We start from the raw sequence: 24,121 nt of genomic DNA on the forward strand, positions 1-24,121 counted from the left end.
AAACAAGTCCACCAGGTGCCATTTTAAAATATCAGCATCTGCCACCACAAGTGTTTACAGTAATTGTAACACTTTACGGTGTTTAAATACTTGAATGTGGAACATGAACAATTACATTCACAGAATCGCAATAGAAATAATGCACAATGAAATTGAAAAAATACCACACCTGCATTTCTGTGGTGTGTTGAGGATGAGATGAGCTAAGAAAACCTTAATTGGATATCAGTAACTTTTATGAAATGGTGTAGATTTTTTTTTTTTTTTACATTTCTGTTTCATCTGATCAGTAGCTTAATGATAGGTGTTTTAAAAAACTGCATTTCTTGTAATTTGATATTACAGGAGTGCAATCACAAGTGTAACTTTATGGTTTTAATCCTGCTAGCCTTAGTTTAGTCAGAAACTGGGAAGTGGTGGTTCAGCCATTGGGAAGGTTTCACAGCATTTACACAGGTCAGCTCTGTAATAATTACTCTCCTTCCTCCTGCACAGTTCCTCCCTACTATTCCATGGTGAAGTGATTCAGAGAGCTAAACTGGTTGATAAATATTTATTTTAGGTTTGGTTTTGGTTTTATATTGCATTAGGTTTATTATGGTTTAGCTTCTAAATCTCTTCTATGAATTGAGATAAATGCCAGTGCCTTCTCAAAGAAAAGTATTGCAACATATAAAAAGTAGGAAGTATTAAATCTGTCCTGGCTTCATTCCTTAAGCTAAGGTTTAAGGCCAAAAATGTTGTGAAACTGCATGCTGAGTTTAAAACTTACCAGCCTGTCAGATTATTTTCCCCAAAGAAAGGTATATAAGGTTTGTTACCAGAACCAAAGCTGTAAATTATGACAAAAATATTTTCTTGACCAGCTTTTCTGTTGTAGGAGGTGTTTATTAATATCTACTTTGAAGTCAGTCCATGACTTGTTTCCTATTAATTACTTGGACCATAGGGAGAAACTGACCTTATCAAAGCAGAGTGCTGTATCACTTTTTCACTTTCCTTTTAAATATACAATATCAGAAACATGTTAGAATATAATCAGTATTTTTTGTCGCTATATCAGCATATAGCACACAGAATAATGACATAAATGCTTTGATTATTTCCATGCTTTATGCATGTTGGGAATATGCTGAATTTTTGGTATTTTCTATCACAAGGGTTCTTTTGAGTTTCACAGATTGTGTGACCAAACTGAAATATTATCTTCACATGGTATGACATTTCTGCATACTACAGATAAAAGAATTTTAATTAATAATTTATTCTGTTAAGCCTAACCTTGACTGGAGCTATGGCTTGGGTTTTAGGAGACATATACCTCTCACCTGCCTAGGTATAGGTTTCTTTGGAACATTACTAGGAAGCTTCTCTGGGTGCTGAACTGACTGTTACATAGCTGTGGATCAATCTTTTCATGGAGGTCATTGTGATTTTATGTAAAGTTTCATTTTGTAAAAATGTTATTCAGCATTAAACTAGATGCCTGCCATCCAAGGTATGAATAAATTTTAATGATTGGAACATAGCATTTTCCATTTCTTCTAAAACTCATGGGTATGCATTATGTGTTCAGGAAATGTTTAATAGTGTTCATGATAATAATTCATGAATATATTCTCTAATTATTCATGTAAGAGGGAATTTACCATTCCCTAATTATTATTTTTATTACTCTTATGTTCTGAAGAATTCTGGAAACTGCTGTAACTTTTGGCTGCCTCTGTTTATTGTGCTCTTGCCCAATGGTTATATCTATCTTTTCTAAGGAGTGTAATAGGTGCTTGATGCTCCCTGATCAGCAATTATAGGTAAGATGTTTAGGCGATAGCTCATAAAGCAGCAGCCAGAGGCCAATTGCTAGAACTGACAGAGGCAAAAGTCTGCAGCAAACTGCACAAGGTAACCCACACCAGTTCCCAGATGATCCCTGAAAAAGTCATCCCCTGAAGAAGAGCCCATGAAATGGGTGAGGAAGGTGACTTCCTGTCACAGGAGGCAGCAGAGGCAACTGCACCTCAGTCAACATAAAGAAGAAAAGAAGGGTAGTGGTTACTGGGGAGTATCTCCTGCAGGAGATGGAGGCATTCCTCTGCCAGCCTGATGTGATATCTTGGGAGGCTTGCCGCTTGCCAGACACTTGGATCCAGGAGGCTGCAGAGAGACTTCCAAAGTGTGTCTGACCTTCAGCTATTACCCTTTGTTGCTTGTTCGTTTGGGCGCCAGTGATACTGCCAGGATGACTTGGAGTGCATAAAGAGTGACTACAGAGCTCTGGTGAGGATGAAGGGCCTGGGGCCCAGGTGGTGTTCTCCTCTGTCCTTCTGGCAAAGAGGAAAGAAAGACTCAAGGAGGACTAGAAAAATTTTCAGATCAACATTTGGCTTCAGATCTGATGTTACAGGCAGGGCTTTTAGCTTCTTTCACTGTGGGGCCCGCTGAGGAACAATGCCTGCTGAACAGGACTGTCTGGCAAAGTGGGACAAGAAGGACTTTGACAACAGGATTCTAAGTTTATGATGAGGCCTTTAACCTAATTATGTCAGAGAAGGGTTGCAGTAATCTAAAGAGAAGGGAGGGCACATAGGACAGAGAAGAAGTGTTTGGGAGACAGCATGGTATGAGGTAGCTCTCGCCTCTCCCTCGTAAAACCAAGTACAGAAATGCACATGACAGGAGAAATAGGGACTTGAAAGCTCATGCACAGTTGCAGAGCTGTGACCTCAGTGGGATTCTCGAGTCACGATGGGATCTTGCATGACTGGAGTGCTGCAGTTGGGTAACCTGCTAAGGCTGAGGCATTTTTGTAAGAAAATGTGGCTATTTCACATTAACATCTTCTAAAATAAAGGAAAAAAAAAACAAACCAAAACATTTCTAAACCCAATTTGATTCAAGATATTGCCAAGAGATACTGATCTGCCTCTTCCATATGTTCTCTAGCAGTATCTTCAGAAAGCTGTAACATTTGGGTAGCCTTTAAGATTTAATGATAGAACACAAACATGACAAAAACAGCCTGACCTTTGATCTTTGAACATACTTATGTAACGATGCACTGTCAGTTGTTGCTGTTCATTATTTGCCAGGAGCAAACAGGCACTATAGAACATATGGTTTTTCTAAGCATTTTTCTTCGATTTTGCTTGCTTTATCTTCCTCTAGTTATTCCGGTGTATAGTGTTTCATGTTTGTCTTACTTGTATATTTAATACTTTTTTTTTACAAATTGCTTTGTTAAATGGTATCCTTGTTAGCACTGACATTTCAGTGGAAGTTGCAATGATTTATGCAGGGAGTAAGGACCTATGTACACTACAGTTGCATCCTTTGGAATTGAAAATTATAGTGTATCTCATACTTAATTGTGCCTTATTAACAGCAGAATGTTCTCAGTCAACTAGAATATCAGAAATACAGTTAAGTTTCATATACCTGGAACTTGCTTATTACATATTGCTTGCAATGCAACAGCTAAGGTGTTTAATTTCACTTGAGCAGTCTGACTGGAAGGAAGGGTCTAGGTATACTAGGCAGTTGTTGGAGGTATAACTGCCACATTTGTCTGCTGGTGTGCCTTGACTCAGATTTTTGGAAGAATGCATTTTTGCAGTTCTAAGTACACCTACTGAATACCTTTGTCAGGTGGTGTAAAGTTTTTATGTTTTCATGTAATTATTCAAATGTTAAAAATGCAGTTCACTCAGAATTGAGATCTTGGTATGCCTTCTGCTCTGATACTGAGGTCTGGTCAGTTTGAGATCAATGGAAGGAATAGCATGGGGAAGGCACTTCATCCCTGCTGGTACCATGTCTGTCCGTGAAACAAATGGAATACTTCAGTCTCCAAGTCTGTTGTTCCAAACTCAGAAACATGCAATTTCTAAGCTGTTAGAACCTTTCATGTTTTATGAAACATGTTTCTTGAGGGCCCAGTAGGATTCGGCATGTATTTAAGTATTTATTATTTGTTGTAGGCCCTGTTACAAAGCCTAATCTCAAGTCTTCAGAGCATTCTCAGTTCTTTGCCAAGGCCACCTTTTCTGCATAATTTTTAGATTATGTGGGTTTCTTAGTTAATAATTACTGAATCCTCTCTTTACATTTGGACTAAGACCAATCACAGTAGTGCTGAATTAAAGAAATTATAATCCCAGATTCTGCTGTCATTACTGTAATCATGAATGTTGCTTTTTCTCATTGTGGCTCTGTTTAAGCCCTGTACTGTAGTATTGCTTATTTGCTTAGTTGTTCAGCCTAGAGAAGTCAATTCTAAAACCATAGAGGCAGAACTTTTCAAGGACATCCTTGGCAAACTTCTTTTTTTCCCCCAAAATCCTAATAAAAGTTTGTATTCAAGTTATTTTGACTTTGAAAATGCTTTTTTATTTAAAAAAGCATAAACTAAGGCTTGGCATGACATAACCTCTTTTACTATAAAGAATTTAGAAATAAAGAGAAAGAAAGGCTTACCGTTCCTTCAGATCTGAAGAGTTAAATAGAAAGGGGGTGGAAGAAGGCAGGCAGACTCAGCAAATGGCCTCTACAGTCTGCCATGCGGGCACTCATTATCACTCATTACGTTTATAACTGGTGCAGTGCTTATTTAGCTCCTAAGTGTATTGTGGTGAACTAGAGGATGGTATATTTAAAGCACTAAAAAACATTTGGTGATCTTTTTGGATAGGCAAGGGTAAATGGAGATTTCTTCTTCCTATTTTATCCCACACAGTACATGTTTTCACCTCTCAAACCCCACTTTTTTTCTTTTTTTCCAGTAGTGCTAACAACCAGAGCTTCAAAAACGTGATTAAGTCATGGTGGAATGGGGATTCAAGTAGGCATAGGGTTAGACTTATAAAAACCAGGTTAGGTAGATTTTGTAGACAACTGAGTGGAGAAGTGTAGGTTCTATGCTGTGTAGCTCATGTCTTTTCAGCTTAAAGATGGAAACAGCTGAAAGCTATCAAACAAGGCTGTCCAGATGGTCTCTCACATGGTTTCTGAAACATCTGTAGATAATCCATTAGTGTTATCTAATAAAGCCATACGCAGAAATGTTGTGATTCTTTCTCAGTTGCTCCTACGCTGCTATTGTCATAAATGATTCCTGGAAGTAGCTGACTGAATACTGAAATCATATCATCCATTTGTTTCTGGAAAACAAGACCATGGGGAAAACGAATACTTTTGTATTGAGAAAAATGTGAGAAAACTTCTTGACGGTGAAGTCAGAAACAGGTTTAATAAGCAAGAATTGCAGAACTAGTTTCAGGAATCCCATATAGGCCCTTCCTTCAGAATTTTCCTTTCCCATCATCCAAGGACACTTGAAATCTTTAGTCAAAGAAATGATGCAATACCAAGAAGGATTTCTTTTACCCAGGTACATAGTAAAGCATTACAATGCTGCTATTCTGCTGACCAGCAGACCCTGACTGTTTTAATAGCTGTGGTTTTAATGTATGAAAAAAATCTAATATATTGCATTGCACATTTGAAATTCACTGTATATATTTTAATGTTTTTTTGGCACCCACATAAAACAACCAGTTGGCATCCCAGTCATATCTGTCTGCTGTTGTTGCATATTTTCAACTATTCCAGCTTGAAGGGATCTTTTTAAGTAGGTGTAGATACAATGCCCTCAAACCCAGCTTGATTCCACTGTGCTGTAGCATTTTCACTTCTCTAGTCTTGCATGCTTCTCCATGGTTGTCAGTTTCATATACACTTATGTTTAACTAACTAGGCTGAGGCTTGCATTGGCTGGAGTAGGCAAGACAGCTTCTGCTGCCTGTTTAAATAAGGGCCACTAAAATCTTGATTTGTTCCTCTGTAAAGTATGTACTGCTTACAAGATATCTTGCTTTGCCCTTGATTTATCTCACTATTTTTCCAACACTAGCCACATATAAAATTGCAGAAGTGTGAATTGAAGCTTAATTTTATTCAAAACATGAGCAGATGCTTACAGTTGAAAAATGTTAAATGCCTCAGAGTATGGTCTTGAGATGTTCTGACTGTCCAGTGAGAACAGTTCTTCCCTCAGATAATTATATTCTTCTTATATTATGAAACAGTTATGTTTAAATAGCTTGCTGGAGGATGGAATGCATACAGTGCATAACCATTGGATCAAAAATTGCATTTTTAAAAACTATTGGCATGGCATGCTTTAGAGTGGTTTTCCTCACGAACATTCCAGAGAAAAAGATCAGCACATTAATCTACTTTCTGCATTCTTACTGAAATAATCCCTCAAAAGTTAGAAATCCTTCTACTACTGTATTTACCAGGACTTCTTTTTTAATGCATTTTAAAGTAGGAATAATTATGGTTATAAATTATGATTATATAAAATTGTATCAGTTGGGTTTTAACTCTTTTGAGATGTATTTGTATTTTTTTTTAAATGCCTTTAAAGTGGAGATAGCCTTTTTGTATCTGCCAAAATTTACTTTTTTTAAAGACCTCATTTGTCATATTGATAGAGTTGTGTCATGCATAGAGAAACCAATGTTAAACAGGTAACTGTTCTTCATTTAGATTCAGAAACAGCACATGCAGTGCTGACAGGAGTCAGCAGGAAACGTCATCTTTGAATTTAAACCTGACACATCAAACCAATTTATACACATTAATTCTTGACACTGAATTTTTGTCATGTTAGATTTTCCATATGTAGCCAAAGCTTAATAATTAGTAAAGCTTCCATGTCTTTTGTAATGATATAGAAAGTGTCTCTGATTATTTATTTTTTTAAGTTTCAATTATTCAAACTTGCGTACCCTGTGAAAATATGAAGTGGATGCATTGTATCTGTAAACAATAATCTGGCCTAAATGAGTGAAAACTTGGAATTTTTTTCTGAAGGTACTGTTGTGCACAATAAATTTTGTCTGGTTGTTTTTTTTTTTTTACAATATCTATAAGTAACTTTACACCTGAAATTAACCTAAAGTTAGGAAAAGTTTCTGCACAGAAATTAAGCTACATTACTTAAACATTCTGATATTTTTTTAAATATAAACAAACCCAAGAACAGCTTAGTTTTGATTTGCATTCAGATATGTCTATGTCATTTTGTTGTTGGGTGTTTTCCCAATTTTCTTTTCTTAGATTTCATAGAAAACCAGTTAACCAGGAGGTTCTAGAGAGGAAAAGTAGGAGCCGCGTGCAGTAACATACACCATTTTTTTGTCTCAGTTTTGAAAAGGTTAACCTTAGGTGATCATCACCTGGCCCTGTTATCAGAAATATCCCATTTCAGATGGGAAAAAAAAGAAGGTATATAGTATAGAAGCAGAATCCCTGTACCTTTGCAGATAGCAGTGAAGGTTCTGGGGTGTTCATTTTAGATACAGTGGATTTTCTTCTATCCTCACAGTATTTTTATTTTTCTTTGAACCCACTGGTCTTTTTTTCTGTATGAACAATATAGGATTTATAGAATGAAATCCTGTCTTTTACTAAATAAATATATCAGAAAACAACCTCCTCCTCAGATCCCAGACAGAAGCAGCAAAACCTTTTTTATTTTACTCATATGCAAATAAAACAGCGGCTGTAATGTATGGCATTACAGTTTCTTTCCAAAATAGGTTGCAACTGAGTATGGACTCTGAATGTCTTTATAACTACTAGAACGTGATCTCAACTTCATAATTTAATCCCAACTGTACTGTACCATTTCATTTTGGGATAACTTAGTAGTAAAAATGAAATGCTTCTAATGCTCTCATCTTACATCTAGCATCTTAGAAGAATAATATGTTTCCCAGTGGCTTTTGACTGCATACGAAGAACTGCTACTTGTGGTATCACCGGTCCAGTGTGCATAAACCTCTCTCCACTGTCTATTCAGAGTTGGCTGGTTAGGTTTCTATTGCCATTTTCCATTATCTTATATTATTTTTATCATAGATTTTACAATTAAATAAATTTAATGAATTTATTTCCATAAAAGCTTATAAAATTATTATGGAGTTCAGTCTCTGATTTTTTTATTATTTTTTTTATAGCTACCTTTCAGAATTATTGACTTCAAAACATCTTACGTACTGAATAAATTCTGTTATTCAGTTTGATCCAAATTTATAAGAGATGTAATTAACAAAGCTGAATGTTAATTCATGCATTTGAGTTGACCACTTCATTGTAATTAATTAGCATTGATGTTGTGTTTTTGCTCACTAATTAAACTGGAAGTGGCTAATACTGACTTAGCTCTTCAAGTTCTTCCATTGTATTTCACAATTCTTGAAACCACAGAATCAGCAAAGCATATAGTGTGCATGTAATTTTGCAACAGGTAAACTTTTGTGTGTACACAAGCAGTCCCAGTAGGCAAAATCTTGTTGATACTGCAGTAACTGATAATATGGACTTGTCTGGAATCAATACTGTCTAGCTTTTGAATATCTACAGAATGTTTAAGGAAACTTTAGAGTAGAAATACTTTTTCTGTCTTTGAGTGTCATTGCCATAGTTTCCATGCTGAATTAATTCATCATTAATGCATCTTTAATGGGGAATGATAGGAGAGAAATGTATAGGTAAAAACTTTTCTAGGCTAACTATTTATAAAATTAAAATGGAAAATGCACAATATTTTGAGAAATGACCCATTTCCTTTTTCAAATATTGGCCTGTTTGCTGCTATATCGAACATACTTAGCAAATTTACTGTTTGGGTGCCTGCTAATATTACCGGTTTTGTACATTATTCCTGGCTCTAGAAATCAGCATAATCTCCTTGATCTTTCTTTATTTTCAGGACTCTTCATTAGGACCCAGGTAGTAGGGTGTATTTTAGTTTTATTTTCTCCACCCCTCACTGCATTTCTGTTTGAAGGCTTTGAATAACTGAACTGCAGCTTTCAACAATGTCCGTGTTGTGAGAAAATTAAATATTACCTTCTATTTGTTATTTTAGCAGACTGATGAGAGCCATGCTCACTCCTGCTCATTGACAAAAATATTAATATACATTACATATGATAAAAGTATTAAATATGCATTGCTGTTTTTTCAAACCCATCTTTTATTCTATTGCCGTATTGAGTTAAATTCTTTTTATCCCTATTTTTGCTGCTAAGAAGAAGCTTATGCTAGATTTAGCTTAGGGTGCAAAGGTTGTAGTGGTACTGAATAAATGTTCAAAGAATTGTAAGGAAACTGAAGAAACATAAGGATCACATTTACTGTTTAGCAGAGGTGTTAAGTCTGATTTTGCAGCTTTGAAAATCAGAGATAGTGTCGGGGTCACTCAACCAAGACAGTGCTTACAAATTATTCCAAGACTTTCACACTTAAGCAGCAAATCAGAACAGACATTCAAACAGATTTAAGGTATTCTCTGCAACTGAATCTTTGAATACCAAATACACTTGAATCCTAAAAATCCTGACCAGCCTTCATAATTCTGAAAGGCAAACATAAATGTGTTAATTTTCTGAAGAGGTTTTCTGCATGCTGCTGTTGTGACCTCATTCAACACAGCTTCCAAAGGATGCCTTTGGTCAGCATTTTGAAGGTATTCTTTAGGTCTTAACCGTAAGGTTTGAAACATTTACTTTATTAAGGAAAAGTCTGTTTAAAAATTAATGGCATTTTCTTCTGGAGTTTAATACTAATTTTAGGTGAATGGATATTAATATTTACAGAAATTAATTAAAAACCTAATCCTTCTATCTTTGTGTAGGTCTCCACTGGGCTGTCCTCCAGGTTTCCACTCTTACTTATCTTTGTTTTGTGCCTTTTGCTAACAGTTAATTTTGTAAAATGTGAATTTTATTCTGCAAAACAGTAAACAATGATCACCATGCTTATTCATGTAGGCCAATGAGCAGCCTTCCAAAAATTTTTACTTTAGTTCAGTCCTATTTTGATTGCTTGTCTGTATCACTGGCAAGAAGTGGAGCCATTCAGTTTTGCTTTTCTTTTTTTTTTTAAAAAAAAAGACGACAAACAACAAACCACCAAAAAAACCCCACAAACTTGTGTAAGATTACCAGCTAAATGAGTTATTTACCTCTCTGCTAAGAGGACTTTAATTCACCTTTAGTACCGTGCTGAATATGCTGAATTTCATGATACAGACTTCCTATTTCAATTTTAACTGTCTTTTCTCCAAGAGACTACAGACACATAGATTTCTGTTTATTTAAATGTTTTCCCCATCAGTTGGAAAGTACACTAAGGAAATTATTTCAGAAAAAGGACAGCAGCTGTCTGCTCTTTAGTTTTGTTAAAGAATCGTCAGTTTAAGTTTCCAGATTTCAATATTTACAGGTATGCTGTATTTCATAAATGATTCAGTTTTTGTCTTTCTGCAACTCCAGCATTATTCCTTGAGATTCTTCTAAACATTTCTTTCATTTTGAATTTAACATCAAATTTTGAAGTACAAAACCAGGGAAGAAAATAATTGCAAGTTACAAAGCAAGTTACAAAAGCAACAATGGTGAGTAACTGCAGAGCAGACACTGTAGCTACTAGCTGACCTTTAAGAGACTGCAGAGTTTTTATTGCTTTGAGGTCACTGGCAGCAAGCAGTGAGTGTCAGTAGAGTAAACCATTACCACTTCTTTTGTTCCTGCTATTATCATGACCATTAATACAGTCTTAATCTAAACATGGATTGCAGAACAATATGGTTTTGGGACCAGGTGCTAGTTGATTTTTTATACATTTAAGAAAAACAGTTTATTTGTGTCTTGGTGTACAAATAAAAACAAACTATATTTAGTCTCATGTTTTCTCAATCAGGAAATAAGGAAGTTACTAGTTGCAGCAAATCTAAGATAGGCCTTTTGATTCTCTCATAGCTTACTGTCTACAAATAGTCTTGTTAGTAAGCAACCAAAACTATCCATTTGAAGTACAAATTGCTAAGTTTACAAATGTTTCCCCTTTTTCTTTTATTTTTTTTTCCCTTCTTTCTTTTTTCTTTTTTCTTTTTTTTTTTAAACAAAAACAAAAGAAAACAAAACAGTTTTGGGGGTAATGTTTTGAAGATCCCTTTACCTGTGCTGGGCCAACTCTAATGAATCCATCTGGGAATTAAATTGTACTTGCTTTTCTTGCTATTTAAAACAGTCTCATACAGTTCAAATTGCAGATTTAGGTACAGCTAAATCAAAACATTATCAGATTTTATGGAAGCTAATTCAGAGGGTTTTAGTGACCCTTGTCAGGCAGATTATCACAGGTATTAGAACATGATTTGACAAGTTCACCCTTGGTTTTGAGGTGAAAAGGTTATATAAATAAATAAAAATAACATGTAAGTTGTCTCTCACTTTTTTTATACTTTTACTTTGCCCTCATCTTAAACTGCAGTTGAGGCTGGTGCCACAGTGGGAGTTCTATACAAGCAGTGAAATCCCTTCTGTAATGAGTTTACATTGTAGAAACTAATCTTTTATGTATCAGTTAGAATCTGTCTTTTCTCATCAGCCTGAGAGCTTTTGCAGTTAGCTTATTTGCCATGCACCTTTTCAGTTCTTTGTGAACAGCTGTATCTGTAGATGGCAGTAGCAAATTTATTTATTTATGTCAGAAATTCTAATAAAAGTTATGTTCTGTTACTATCATTAATAAGCCTTAAAATGAAAAATATCTTTGATAGAATAAAAAACAACAGCCTCTATGTATCAGGGGAAAAAAACACCCAAACCTATGTAATCTCTGAAAATTCAAATCAATTTTGAGAATTTCCTTCAGTGTTATGGAATGGAGGGCAATGGGGGTTAGTACTGTTTTAAAAAATCTTATATGGGACAGAAGCAAGTAATACTATAATACTGGGATTTTTTTTTTTTATTATTACTGTCATCATGGAAGGCAAAAGTATTAGGTGATGTATAGGATTTAAAAGTAAAAATTTTCTGTGTTTTCTGCTTCGTGAGTATCTGAAAATTGTACCTATTTCTTATGAGGACAAAGAATTTCTTGTATTTTTAGAGCTCAAGTCTTATCTTGCTTCTCAGCACTGTACAAGGTGAGGTACCTTTTAGAATTTGTCTCTCAATGTAAAGAAACCACATCAGCAATTTATGTACAGTAATATAATCTTTCTGGGAATGTGGCAGGCATTTAAGCTTTCTTCTTACAAAGTTACTTTACTACCAGTTTGATACAAAGAGCGAGTAGAATCAGCACAAACACTGTCAGAACTGTTATTTGGCCAAAGCTTTGACAAAGCAAAATATTAATAAACAGGAATGGCTATATATAAGTACACATGTATTTGAAAATTGGAAGTAACATTTGCATGAATGCAGCAGTACATTAACAGGGGTGGATTGGTGATTATTTAATAGTTTTAAAAGTTCTGTGGTGAAACCAGATTCTTCCTGCTTTTTTGGAGCTTGTTACCAAGCAGCTATGTCCCTACCCAAAGAGGATGTTATTGTACCTTAAAATTCATTATCAAATTCTAGATCTGGATTATCTTCACCTCCTCTCCCTCTGGCAGTGCAGGAGGATGGGGAGTGGGGGTTGTGGTCATTTCATCACACATTATCTCTTCTGCTCCTTCCTCCTCAGGAGAGGACTCCTCACTCTTCACCTGCTGCCTTGTGGGGTCCCTCCTACAGGAGACAGTCTTTCATGAACTTCAACACAAGTCCTTCGCATGGGCTGCAGTTCATGAACTGTTCCAGCGTGGGTTCTTTCCACAGGGTGCATCCTTCAGGAACAGACTGCTCCAGTGTGGGTCCCCCACAGAGTCACAAGTCCTGCAGCAAACCTGCTCCAGCATGGGCTCCTCCTCTCCATATGGCCACAGGTCCTGCAAGGAGCCTGCTCCAGTGCGGGCTTTCCACAGGATCACAGCCTCTTTCGGGCATCCTGCTACTCCAGCATGAATCCTCCATGGGCTGCAGGTCTGCATCATGGGCTGCAGGGGAATCTCTGCTCCAATGCCTGGAGCACCTCCTCCCCCTGCTTCTTCACTGACCTTGGTGTCTGCAGAGTTGATGCTCTCACATATTCTCACTCCTCTCTCCAGCAGTTTTCTTCTCCCTCTTCTTAAAGGTGTTATTGCAGAGGTGCTACCACCTATCGCTGATGGGCATGGGTTTGGCTTTGGCCACTGGTGGGTCCATCTTAGAGCCAGCTGCATTGGCTTGTTCAGGCATAGGGGAAGCTTCCGGCATTTTCTCAGAGAAGCCACCCCTTTAACCTCTCTTCCCCACCCCTTACTCCCCTTCCCCTATCCCCCCAAAACAACAAAAAAAACCCTTGCAGCGCAAACACAATACATTCTCTGTGGCTGGAAAATTCATGCTGGAAACTTTTCCAATGATTTCGTATAACTATCTTTTTAAAGAGCTGGAATGGTTTTCATAGCTCTCCAAAATATTTCAGATTCTTGACTGATGAACATGTTAATAATACAATGGGTGCTAATGTTATAATGCTTCCAATTTAAAACTCTCTTTTGACTTTTAGTCTAATTTGGTTTTATTCTTATGTATTCTTTTTAATCCTGTACTGGATGGTCAAGCTGGATGCTTGATTAAATATCCAGAATATTTGATAATAATATTCTGAGCTGATTTTGGAGAAGATACCTTGTTTAAAAAAAAAAAAAAAAAAAAGAAAAAAACACCAACAAAAAATCCGGGGTATTTCTTCTCGTTTTACCTTTTCTCTTAAAACCAGTATTTGACTAATGGAATAGTATACATACGTTGACTTAAATTTCTTAAAAATCTTCTGTATTTTCTGAGAATTGGAGATTAGTTTTTAGAAGGTTTAGGTTTGCTTGAAAGATATTTTGCCCCCAGAGATGAAAACAGACATATTTCCAAGGCATTAGTGAACTTCCTTGCAAGAAAGTGCTTAAATTTAAATTTATTCATGCCTAACTACTAGAGCTTCAAATATCCATTAGTCTTAACAAGTGGTAAAGAAAATAGATTAGGATTAAAAAAGAAAACATTATGAAGGCAAAGGCATAGGCCAGCAGAGCAGAAGTAATTTCTGCTCTCATACTTCAAGAGCCTGCAAAAAGGAATTTTGAGAGGCAGACTGATATTCCAGGCTTTGCAACAATGGTTGTTTAGCTATTTGTTGTGATTAATTACTTAAATCTTTTCCTGTTTGCCAGTGGGTTCTGACAGCTGTTTATGTACTTTTTATTTGTCAGATAGAATGGGTAAACAGTTTTTGGCATGTGTATTGTTTGTAAGGTACTTGCTTTATTTGTTATGCGAGATATTTGTGTTGCCTATTTGTTTACCAGAACATTTTGAAAAGGAAAATAATGAACAACAAAAGGAAAAATCACAGCTGGCACTGATGTTTGTTCCTTCAGTATGTATTCTTTCTTACAAAAAGGCATGGCTATTCTTGTGAGCATCAGTTACTAGTGGACACTGAATACAACAAAATGGTGTTAAAATATGAAAGAGAATACAAGAAGATGGTGATAGCAAAATACTTACTGGACTAAATTCTATCACAGAAGTGAAGCTTAGGGAGACAGAGGGTGGTAGTGTGACTTGATTCGGAAAAGTCAAATGGTGGTGTGTTTTTTTGTTTGTTTTTTTGTTTTTTTTTCCTTCTTCTTAAATGAGGATGTTCTGTGTACTGTGACCACTGAGACAAGAAATCTTACAGAGGTACTGATGCTGGAGAGAATGCGCCATTTTTCCAACCTGCTCTAAGTAGAACTGAACCTTCAATTCTCTTTAATGATATATCAAGTAAAAGTATGGAAGTAGGTCAGAAAGCCAAATCAAAAATATTAATAGGATGGCTTTTCTTGATTTTGAAATACATATGAAGCTTTTAACATAAGACATAAGGTGCTTTCTTCCTTTATATATTCTGCATAGGAAGTGAGGATGAAATGCCATCTGAAAGTAGCATTATTGGTTGATTTTGAGCTAGTAAAATCTCATAGCTCTTGGCTTTCTGCCAGCAGTCATGTTAAAACACTTAGGGAATTAAAAATCTTTTACAACAGTCTTTCTACATCTTGATTCTCTAGACTGAGTAGGAGGTAAACATCAATGGGAAACAACAAAGTAACTACCTCAAAGAGCTGCCAAACAGCATTACATTTTTACAAATTGTTACTGATTTCAAATGTTGAGTCAGATAAACCACTTTTCCTGTTGATGTATACCATGGTGATGTGTAAAACCTCAAATTATCTTTGTGTTCGCCCAAAGTTTCTTGTAGTTGCTGCTAAAGTCCATAGAGATATTGCAGTTTGGGTTATTTTTCTATTATGTAATGTCTGTGAATGCCATATTCCTTAAACGTTCCATAGACTTCATGAAGAATATGAGCCTAAGTAGACTATAAAAGCTATGTAGCCGTATTAGAGGTTGGCCTCAGTAGTTGTTTTGTAGGAACACATTTGCTAAAAAAAAAACCCAAACCAAAAACCTATAAATCCTCACCCTGCTCATCATTTTCACTTCAAATGCTTAAATGATGTGAGGAGAACTTACAGGGCATGACTTTGCAAATGAGCTTGTTTGTATTTTATACCTGCAGTATTCATATAGCATGGGAAAATACATCTTTTCCTATGTCTAGTCCTGCTTCATGAGGATCACAGTGTCAAATTATATACTATGTGCATTTTGACTGAAGAACTAAAGATGGAAAGCTCATGTTCAATGAGATAAGTTACTTTTTTAAACTTTGGCTTCTTCTCATTGGTATGCAAGTTTAGTGTGTAAGTTTGGAACTGATTTTAAGGTTCTAATTAGTCTCTAGAGAATTCATGTGGGCAATAGATTGCTCATTAATATATCAGCTTTCCATTATGGTGATTGGCTATTTCTCATGTCTAACGTGGAAACTGAAATGATACATATTAATTTGCCTTCCAGATGTTGCAACTGCCTGTCCAGATAAGAAGTCCGTGTTCATGTACGTGACTTCTCTGTTCCAAGTTCTGCCCCAGCAAGTCACTATGGAAGCCATCAGGGAGGTGGAGATGTTGCCACGACACTCAAGGGTCACTACAGAAGAGCACATACAAGTACATCATCAACAGCTTTTTTCACAAGAAGTGAGTTGTTTCACTTTTCTGCTTTCATCTTGCTTCCCTAAGGTGGTTGTTTCCCTTACCTACCCCGTAAGTTTGATGTTAGATGGTGTCCAGGATTTGTCCAATGGAAGGCAAAAAAATCAAGCACATAATGGACGAAGTCTCCATCAGAGGCAAGTCAAACGTACTTGTCTTCATGAACTGTGCTTCTGTACTGCTTTTCACCTTGCATGAGGCTGTTTTAAACCTAAGTATTCAGCAAATATGTGCTTTGCTCTTCTGTTTTACAGCACTGGGTGTTTTGATTGTGAAAGAGCACAAGGAAGAACACAGAAACAGGATTTACATTTAAACAACATTTTAACCTTTCTGAGAGAATAGTAGCTGTTGTTTCTCCATATTCATGAAACTTTTTTTACTTTTTTAGCGTTTTGTTTACACTGAGTTGTATTTTAAGACCACCAGATGACCTCTCAAAAAGTTCATGTAATATTGGAATTAATTTATATTTGCTATGTCAGTTATGGTTTTGACTGAAATCAGACAGTGTCTGCTGAATTGTTTAGTAGATTTTAGGCCTAGTGTGCTTGTCTGAACTTAATCTGTATCTTGCTTTTGGTATGCTCAGTCTCTTAGATTACTGAGCAGATGAGTACAGGCTCTTTTATTTAGGATGTGCTGCAAGATTGCTTGTCTTCTGAGTCTTTGCTTGTAAATTTTAAAGAACCTTTGATTTACATTGGTATTCTGCTAGTATTGAGTCCTGATAGTTTTTTACTTTTGGAGAGGAGGTCAGATTAAATGAGAATTTTTCTTAATACCATCCCAATCTTGACTGCTGAATACCAGCACAGTTGAAAAATACAACTGGTGATGACCTTCTTCCTACTTTTATTTCAGTTACACTTAAATTCATTGCTTTACTCCTATAACCCCTGCTCCTATCCATATATTTGTTCTTTCCACCTCTAATTTATTCTTTATAGATCACAGTCAGTATACCCCAGAGACCTGCACCTTCTCCTAAACCACGGTTCAAAAGTTACGCATATACACAAGCTGTGTATGTCACATCCCCAGACCAAAAAAGGAGGCAGATTCCTCCACAGGTCTGTCAATACTGTCATTTCTTTTAAAGCCTTATTAAACTTTTGCTTGGAGTGAAAATGTTTGTACATTTTGCTTATATCTGATCTTGATCTTTTTCAGTTTGGTTTTTGTTTAGCATCTGTCAAGCGGTTACTTTTTGCTGTATGTTTCAGCATGGCTGGCAATAGGTGTTATGCTGATTGTTAGGGGTGAATAACATCCAGACATGGCTGGTTTAGAATCATAAACTGCTTCGTTAAGTCTTGGTTTTGTTTTTTTTTTTCTAAATAGCACAAGTATTGTCTTAAATTACTATTAGATGAACAAACCAAACACAAGCTATATTTGGCATCCAATTACTATATTTCTGTCTCGGGTTTGAGTACAGAAAACCAGGAACCATTGGTTTTCTCTTGCTTTTCCTAACCCTCATATCTGTTAAAGAAAATAAGTGCTGACATTTCTCAGAAGGTTACTGTAGTTGGAAAGAAGGGAAAGGAAACAATAAAATGAATATTCTGTATATGACCTGGATTATTAGCTTTTAACAGCTGGTCATTTTATCACAAATAGCATCATGCCAACATTCAGGTTAGGGTTTTGTGTTTGTTTTTTTTGACCTTTAAATAGCTGTGATTGTTTAATAAAACCTGTTTCAAGCAATCCTTATAATGAGCATTTCAGTAGTCAGATTTTTATAATTTCTGACAAGTGTGAGAGCAAAGGTCATATTGTGTAATGCAACAGGCTTTCCTTTCGTTACTTTGGGGAAAAGGCATCTGCATGTATTTGGCATTACAGTATGGGCTTGTTTGTTAATTCTGTCTAACCTCTAAAAATTTATTGCAAAACTGCACCTCAACAGTATGTTTCCAAATCTACTTTTCAACTGACTGGTATTTTCCCAAATAATCACTTCATTTAAATACTCCAGGAAACAAATCCTGTGCACATAAGCATGAGCCCTGCTGCATTATCCTAACATCCAATGTGTTGCGCTGATGATTAATGGAGCTTTTAAACAAGGTATTTTAAAACTGGTATAATTGACTATACTGATACTGTACTGAAAATTAGTTACTATAGTAACTTAAATACTATACTGATAATTGAGAAGAATGAAGAGTTGTGATATACCATAGCTTTATGTTTTCAGGGTCTGTAGGAAATTCTGTGAACTGTTTGTTAGTTCATATTTGTATGGCAGGTGGGTCTGTATGTTTATCTGAAGTAGTGACCTTTGAAAAGGCCAGATTGCTTTTCTCTACTGATCATTAAAGTGATGATTTATTTCTTTCCCCCAGTGATTTTGATTCAATAGAAACTGTATTGTAATGCTTGTGTAGAATGCTCTTACTCTAAGATACTGCCACATGTACTTTGTGGTTTTGTTGTGCATGCATGTACTGGAAGTATGCAAAGGAAGGCATTCATAGATTTTCCATGTTCATTCTAAACAGCAAAGGCATTTCTCTATATGTATACACAATAGCATTAAGGAATTTTGCTTTGTCATTTTCTGAGATTCAGAAACGTTCTAAGCAATGAAATTAATATGGGTGTGTAAGTCTAAGGTAAACAGTGAGCTAAGGAGAGAAGTAGGAAGAGATACCTTTTAAAAGAGCAATACATTTGTATTGAGGCAGGGGGGAGCAAACACTTTTTTAGATGTTCAAACCTTCTTCAGAAGTTCTAGTCCTGAAAGCACAAGATACTATAACAAAAATGAGAACGTAAAAAATATAAAAAATAATTATGAAACAATATGGTGTTTGGAATTTAGCCACACTCTCTGCAGGAAGCATTTGTATAATTCAAACTATGTTTAGCTGTAGCAAAGAAATAATACATATATTTTGATGGAGTAAAACATCCTTAAAAATGGAAAAGGAAATTTCATTTGTCTGACAGTGATGTCATTAGAGCAAAACCAGTAATTTAAATAAACTGTGGATGATGTACTGAGGCAGCAAAATTTCAAAAACAAATATGCATTTTTTGAAAGGTAGAAAACCGGATTTTGCTTATTGTGTTATAAGTTCAAAGTTATTAAAAGAAAAAAGTACCACTTGTAGAATGATTTCTGCAAAGTGATTTGCAAGTCATTTGGAAAATATATTAAAATAAAGTATGTTTACCTCCCAAGCATGAACAAGACATAAAAATAAAGTTCATGTTTTATATGTTACTGTTCAAGAGAATCTTTTAACTTTAAAGTATTGCTCCCATTAATGTAAGGTTGATATTTCTCCGGTCTAGGAGTAGATAAAGTTTTTCTACCTTTCTTTTTAAGAGAAGGTCTTCTGTCTGTTAGTTTGAAATGATTTTCGTGTGCTTTGTTCAGTGGAGAACATATCTCAAGTTAATCTGTTTGCACAAATATAACAAATGTAATATTGATTTGTCTTCATACTGTATTCTGATCATTTTCTTCTGGAGCATAAAGAAAGGAGTTCCAAAAAGGAATTCTATTGTCATCAGAAACAAGCAAAAACCTTAAAACACAAAAGGGAGAAGGTGGAGACAGAGAGAGCAGAGGTAAGAAACTCTGAAGATGTTTTGCTAGTGGTACATGATATCAACAGGAACTATTTAGTTTCAATTATCTGAAGTAAGAGGCATGCATTTTTTAATTCAACTTGAGAAAATATTTTCTCATGTCACTGCTATTAAAGTTTGAAAGCAGAAGTAGAAAATAACTATTTATTAGAAAAGAACACTGTCCCTTAAAGCGAAAGTGATTTGTGAGAATCATAGAGTCATAGAATAGTTAGGGTTGAGAAGAACCTTAAGATCATCTAGTTCCAACCCCCCTGCCATGGGCAGGGACACCTCACACTAAACCATGTCAACCCAAGTCTCTGTCCAACCTGGCCTTGAAAACTGCCAGGAATGGAGCATTCACACATTTCAATAGGCAGAAGTATATATGATAATTTCATGAAACTTCTTTTTTTTTCCAGTTGATATTGCAATTTTCAAATGTTGAACTGATTATTTATAAAGAGTTTGTTTTGTTTTTTTAACCAGACAATATGAATAATTCAACTTCATATATTTTTTACTACCAGCATTTTATAAAAAAAAAAAAATAAGACTGATATTAATTACATGCACAGAAAATAAGCTAGCAGAAGTGTGTGCTATTTGTAGAAACCATTAGGGGAAATGCAATGTTCCTCAGTATTAGTTTACAAGGAGTAACTTCTTGAGTTTGGATTAACAATAGGATCAAGAAACATAGATTCTGACACATTGTGTCCATTCTAAAAGGTATTGAGGTGTGAGAACAGTAAATGACTACATGGTTGCACAGGTTTTCCCACTCTGGACCCTTTAAGTTACTATGGAATTTTCAGTATGATTACCTTTTGAAAAGGTAATCTACTTGTAATTATCAATTCCTTTTCAGAACGCGTTCAGTTTTCTTCCAGCATTTGTTGTCTTAAAAATCTTGGTTATTTTGCTGACCTCATTTATTCCTGTTCACATTCTTAATCACAACACTCTTGTATCTTCTCCATATCACCAAGTAAATGCTTTCTCTGTTATGCTGTGCTGTGTTTTGTTATTTCCGGTCTTTTCCTGTCTCTCCTGTTTCCTTTAAATTCAGAAAATATTTTTCTTCTTCACTAATGTAATTTAAAATAATTTTAAACAACTTACGTATATTCAGCCTCCTAATTTTCTCAATTTTATTTTTTTTTAATTGTCCAGTCTTGTTTCTGGTTTTGTTCCCATTCTATGAACATGTTTGATGGCTACTGTAATGGATATGTGATTTAATACCTAGAGTTTATAGTCATGTATTGTGATGTTTTATTAAATATGAGTACATTTCTTTAAGATATGACGTAGTATGATACTGCTTGGGAAAATTTCACCTGTAATTATTTTCTGCCACGTAAGGAATGTCAGGTGAAAGTACCTGATAAAATATGTGTGGGCTCCATTTCATCAGTCTGATACTCATTTGAAGAATTAAAATATTTAATTTATTTCTAGGAGAATGTAACTTAAAAAAAAAAAAAAAAAAAAAATAAACAGCTCTGATTCCAGAACTAAGAAGTTAACTTTTGCCAATCTCAAGTGGAAAGGGGAAAAGTGGAAGACAAAGAGGGAGTGTTCACAAAGAGCAAATATAGAGAAGAATATGGCTACAAAACAGTAGATTTATAATATGCTTTTTAAGCTGATTTTTTTTGAGATATCAGTGTCTGTTAAAGAATTTAGCTGCTGCGCAAGCTACACATCAGTTATACATTGTCTCTATAATGAGAATTTAGAACCCCATAACTCACTGTTCTTGAAGTGTGCTTTCATGCCCACCTCCTTAATAATTATATTTGAGTAGTGATTTTAATTAAGCAAATTCCTTCTGAATGGAACCTGAATGTAAATTCAGGTCACATCCCCACACATGACTGCACTGCAGTTGCATCTTTGCTTAAGAAACATGTCTTATATTCTAGCCAGTTAAGTGAGGTATAATTATATATGAACTGCAACCATAAGTGTATGAGGCAATAATGGTCTTTAGAATACATTTTATTTAGCTATTTTTAGGTTGCTTCTGTTTCATCATCTCAAAATAATGGGTATATTTCATATCTGCAAGAGAATAAATAAGAATTCATTATGTATGCAGTAACAATAATGGGTTAATATTTCTCTTGTAGGTCAGAAGCTGTTAAAATTTAAAAATAAAAAAGCTGAAAATTTAAAAATGGCATGTGCAGTATATATAGCTGAAAAAAACCCTGACAAAACAAATTATCTGAAGGCTTCCTAAGGTGCTTCAATTACCCTAAAATGTTATCTTTTGCATGTGAATTCACAATGCAATGTTTTACTCCACAGTTCCTAATGGAAGGAACAGTGACGATATTCAATTTCAATTATAAAAAGGTGGAATTATTTTTGTTGAGGATAATTTCTTTTACTTATTTCTTAATTTCCTCCTTTATGTTTTCCTTTATTCTGCTTTCATACACTTCCATATGAATTTCAGAACCTCTGTAGTAGGTCTGTGTGACAACAGAGTAGTTTAAATTAATCAGAGCAAACTTCTCCCAGCCATGTATTCTGTTCCCAATAGCAGTGACCAATAATGGATATGTAGTAACAGGAAAAAACGTATGGCTGAATAAAAGTATTGAAGTATCTGTGTATTGTCAACCTCCACTGATTTATTTTTTTTGGCTCAGACATTTCCTGAGCTGGAGCTGGTGTCTTTATAAGTCCTCAGTGTTTTTTTAGCCTATTCTTTTATCGTTACTTGTCTTTGTAAACATTTAGCAAAGTGTTTCTATATGATTTTCAGTATGTCCAGAAATACTTCTTGGTAGTTCCTGTTATTACTGAAAATATTTCTAATATCTTCATTGTTATTACCCAATTTATAAACCTGAGGCTCTGCATTCAGAAGAGGAGAAAAGCTGTTGTGAGATGATTGGTTATTATTTTGTCTCATTTCCATTAAATCGCTTGAACCTCTTCTGCAATAAATTTTTTTGTTAGCTTTTCATTTTGAATTGAAAATTTATCCTTTGAAGTGGCTTCTGTTGAAGGAGAACCTCTTTAATAGAAGCTAAAACATATTTAGGAAAACTTCAAATGTAATAAGGATAAGAGCCATGAATGTGGCATTCAGCCTATTCAAGCAAATCTAACTATTTAAGATTCAGATGACTTTGCAAAACCAGCTTTTTTAATAATGCCTTTCAACTATAATAGTGTGTAATGCTGAATACTTTGAAATCTCCAAGACCTCAACCTCAACTTCACTGAAACCAATTAGTATGTCCACTAATGGGCTCTTGTCCCAGAGTCTTTATTTCACAAAAGAAAATGTCATATTATAGATCCGTCTCTTTATAGCTAATTGCTCTTGCTATCGATGCTTTAGAAGGCATTTTGAAATTGTACTGTGTGAATATATAAAAAGATAAATATTCTTATAGTGAAGACTAGATGGTTTTTAATGAAGATCTTGGAAGGAACTATTGTGTCTTAGTAGTCTAAAATAATAGTGAGCTGGCTGTAATGATTAAAATAAACTGAAAAATTATCTTCCTTTTCTTACTTTAGAAAACAGTATAGATTATGGCTGTAATGTATTTGAGGCTATGTCTTGGATTAAATTTTACATAATATGCTTGTTAATTAATTGCCTTTGCTTCTTAACTCTCACAAACAAAATTATATACAGTCAAATGCAATTCAGAATACAGGTCAGTTAAGATGTATATGGTTGCAGTTATGCAAAGAAAGCTGGTAAAATTTTGTGGTTGCACTGTTTTATCTTCTGGTCTTTATAGCGTAGGACTTTTTGATCGCCTGTACTTCTGTGTGCGGTAATTTGGATTTTGATCTGAGGGAGCAAAATTTAATGGAAAGTAGTACTCTGGCATGAAAATCTGTTCATTTTCAGAATTGCATGCATACCTGTCTCCTAAAACAGCCTGTTTATTTTAATGTGACTTCTGTGTTGAAATTCAGCAATAATTTTCATTTATGTCCTGAGGATGGAAAGACAGCATTGTTTCTTTTTTTTGGAATTTAATGGGTTTTAATTTGTGATTACGAGCTGTATTAATTACTGCAAATAATTAAATTTTACTTGTAGCTATTTTTCTAGACATTCATTAGTGATATTTTCTTTTCCCACCAGAAGCTCTCTTACAGCATAGGTATCTTTTGTGAGATATACTGAGAGATAATCTGTTCTGTGAAAAACTTCAGCAACAGAAGTGCAGTTGATCAGATTTGTTAATTAAAATTGCCCGAAATATCTTCACCTTTTTAATAACTATTTGCATGATTTATAAATTGTTATCATCTACACATTTCATAGAAGCTTGTGGTAATTTGAAAAACTCTAAGGCACAGCAGGTTTTTCTAATGCTGACTTTGCTGGCCCATAATCAGCAATGACTGGGTCCATTGCATACATGGCTCACAGGTTGCGGTTTATTAAGTAAAACCAACTGGAAATATATTAGTATG

General features: G+C 35.0%; 1 protein-coding gene across 15 annotated transcripts in view; it reads left to right on the forward strand.

Annotated features, from left to right (window-relative positions):
- Nucleotides 1–24,121, forward strand: part of DMD (dystrophin) — a 1,199,681-nt gene that overhangs the window by 413,509 nt on the left and 762,051 nt on the right. For 12 of the 15 annotated variants that reach the window (XM_057411860.1, XM_057411861.1, XM_057411863.1 and 9 more), the window contains exons 8-9: nt 15,864–16,045; nt 17,011–17,133. In XM_057411860.1, coding sequence (XP_057267843.1) covers nt 15,864–16,045; nt 17,011–17,133 — 305 coding nt within the window. The remainder of the gene's footprint in view (nt 1–15,863; nt 16,046–17,010; nt 17,134–24,121) is intronic. The other 3 variants (XM_057411864.1, XM_057411878.1, XM_057411865.1) reach the window with 1 other exon arrangement.

This window comes from Pezoporus wallicus, unplaced genomic scaffold, assembly GCF_028554395.1.
Source record: "Pezoporus wallicus isolate ANWC-B61680 ecotype Strahan unplaced genomic scaffold, APGP_CSIRO_Pwel_v1 contig_1438, whole genome shotgun sequence".
In the NCBI taxonomy this organism is placed as follows: Eukaryota; Metazoa; Chordata; class Aves; order Psittaciformes; family Psittacidae; genus Pezoporus; species Pezoporus wallicus.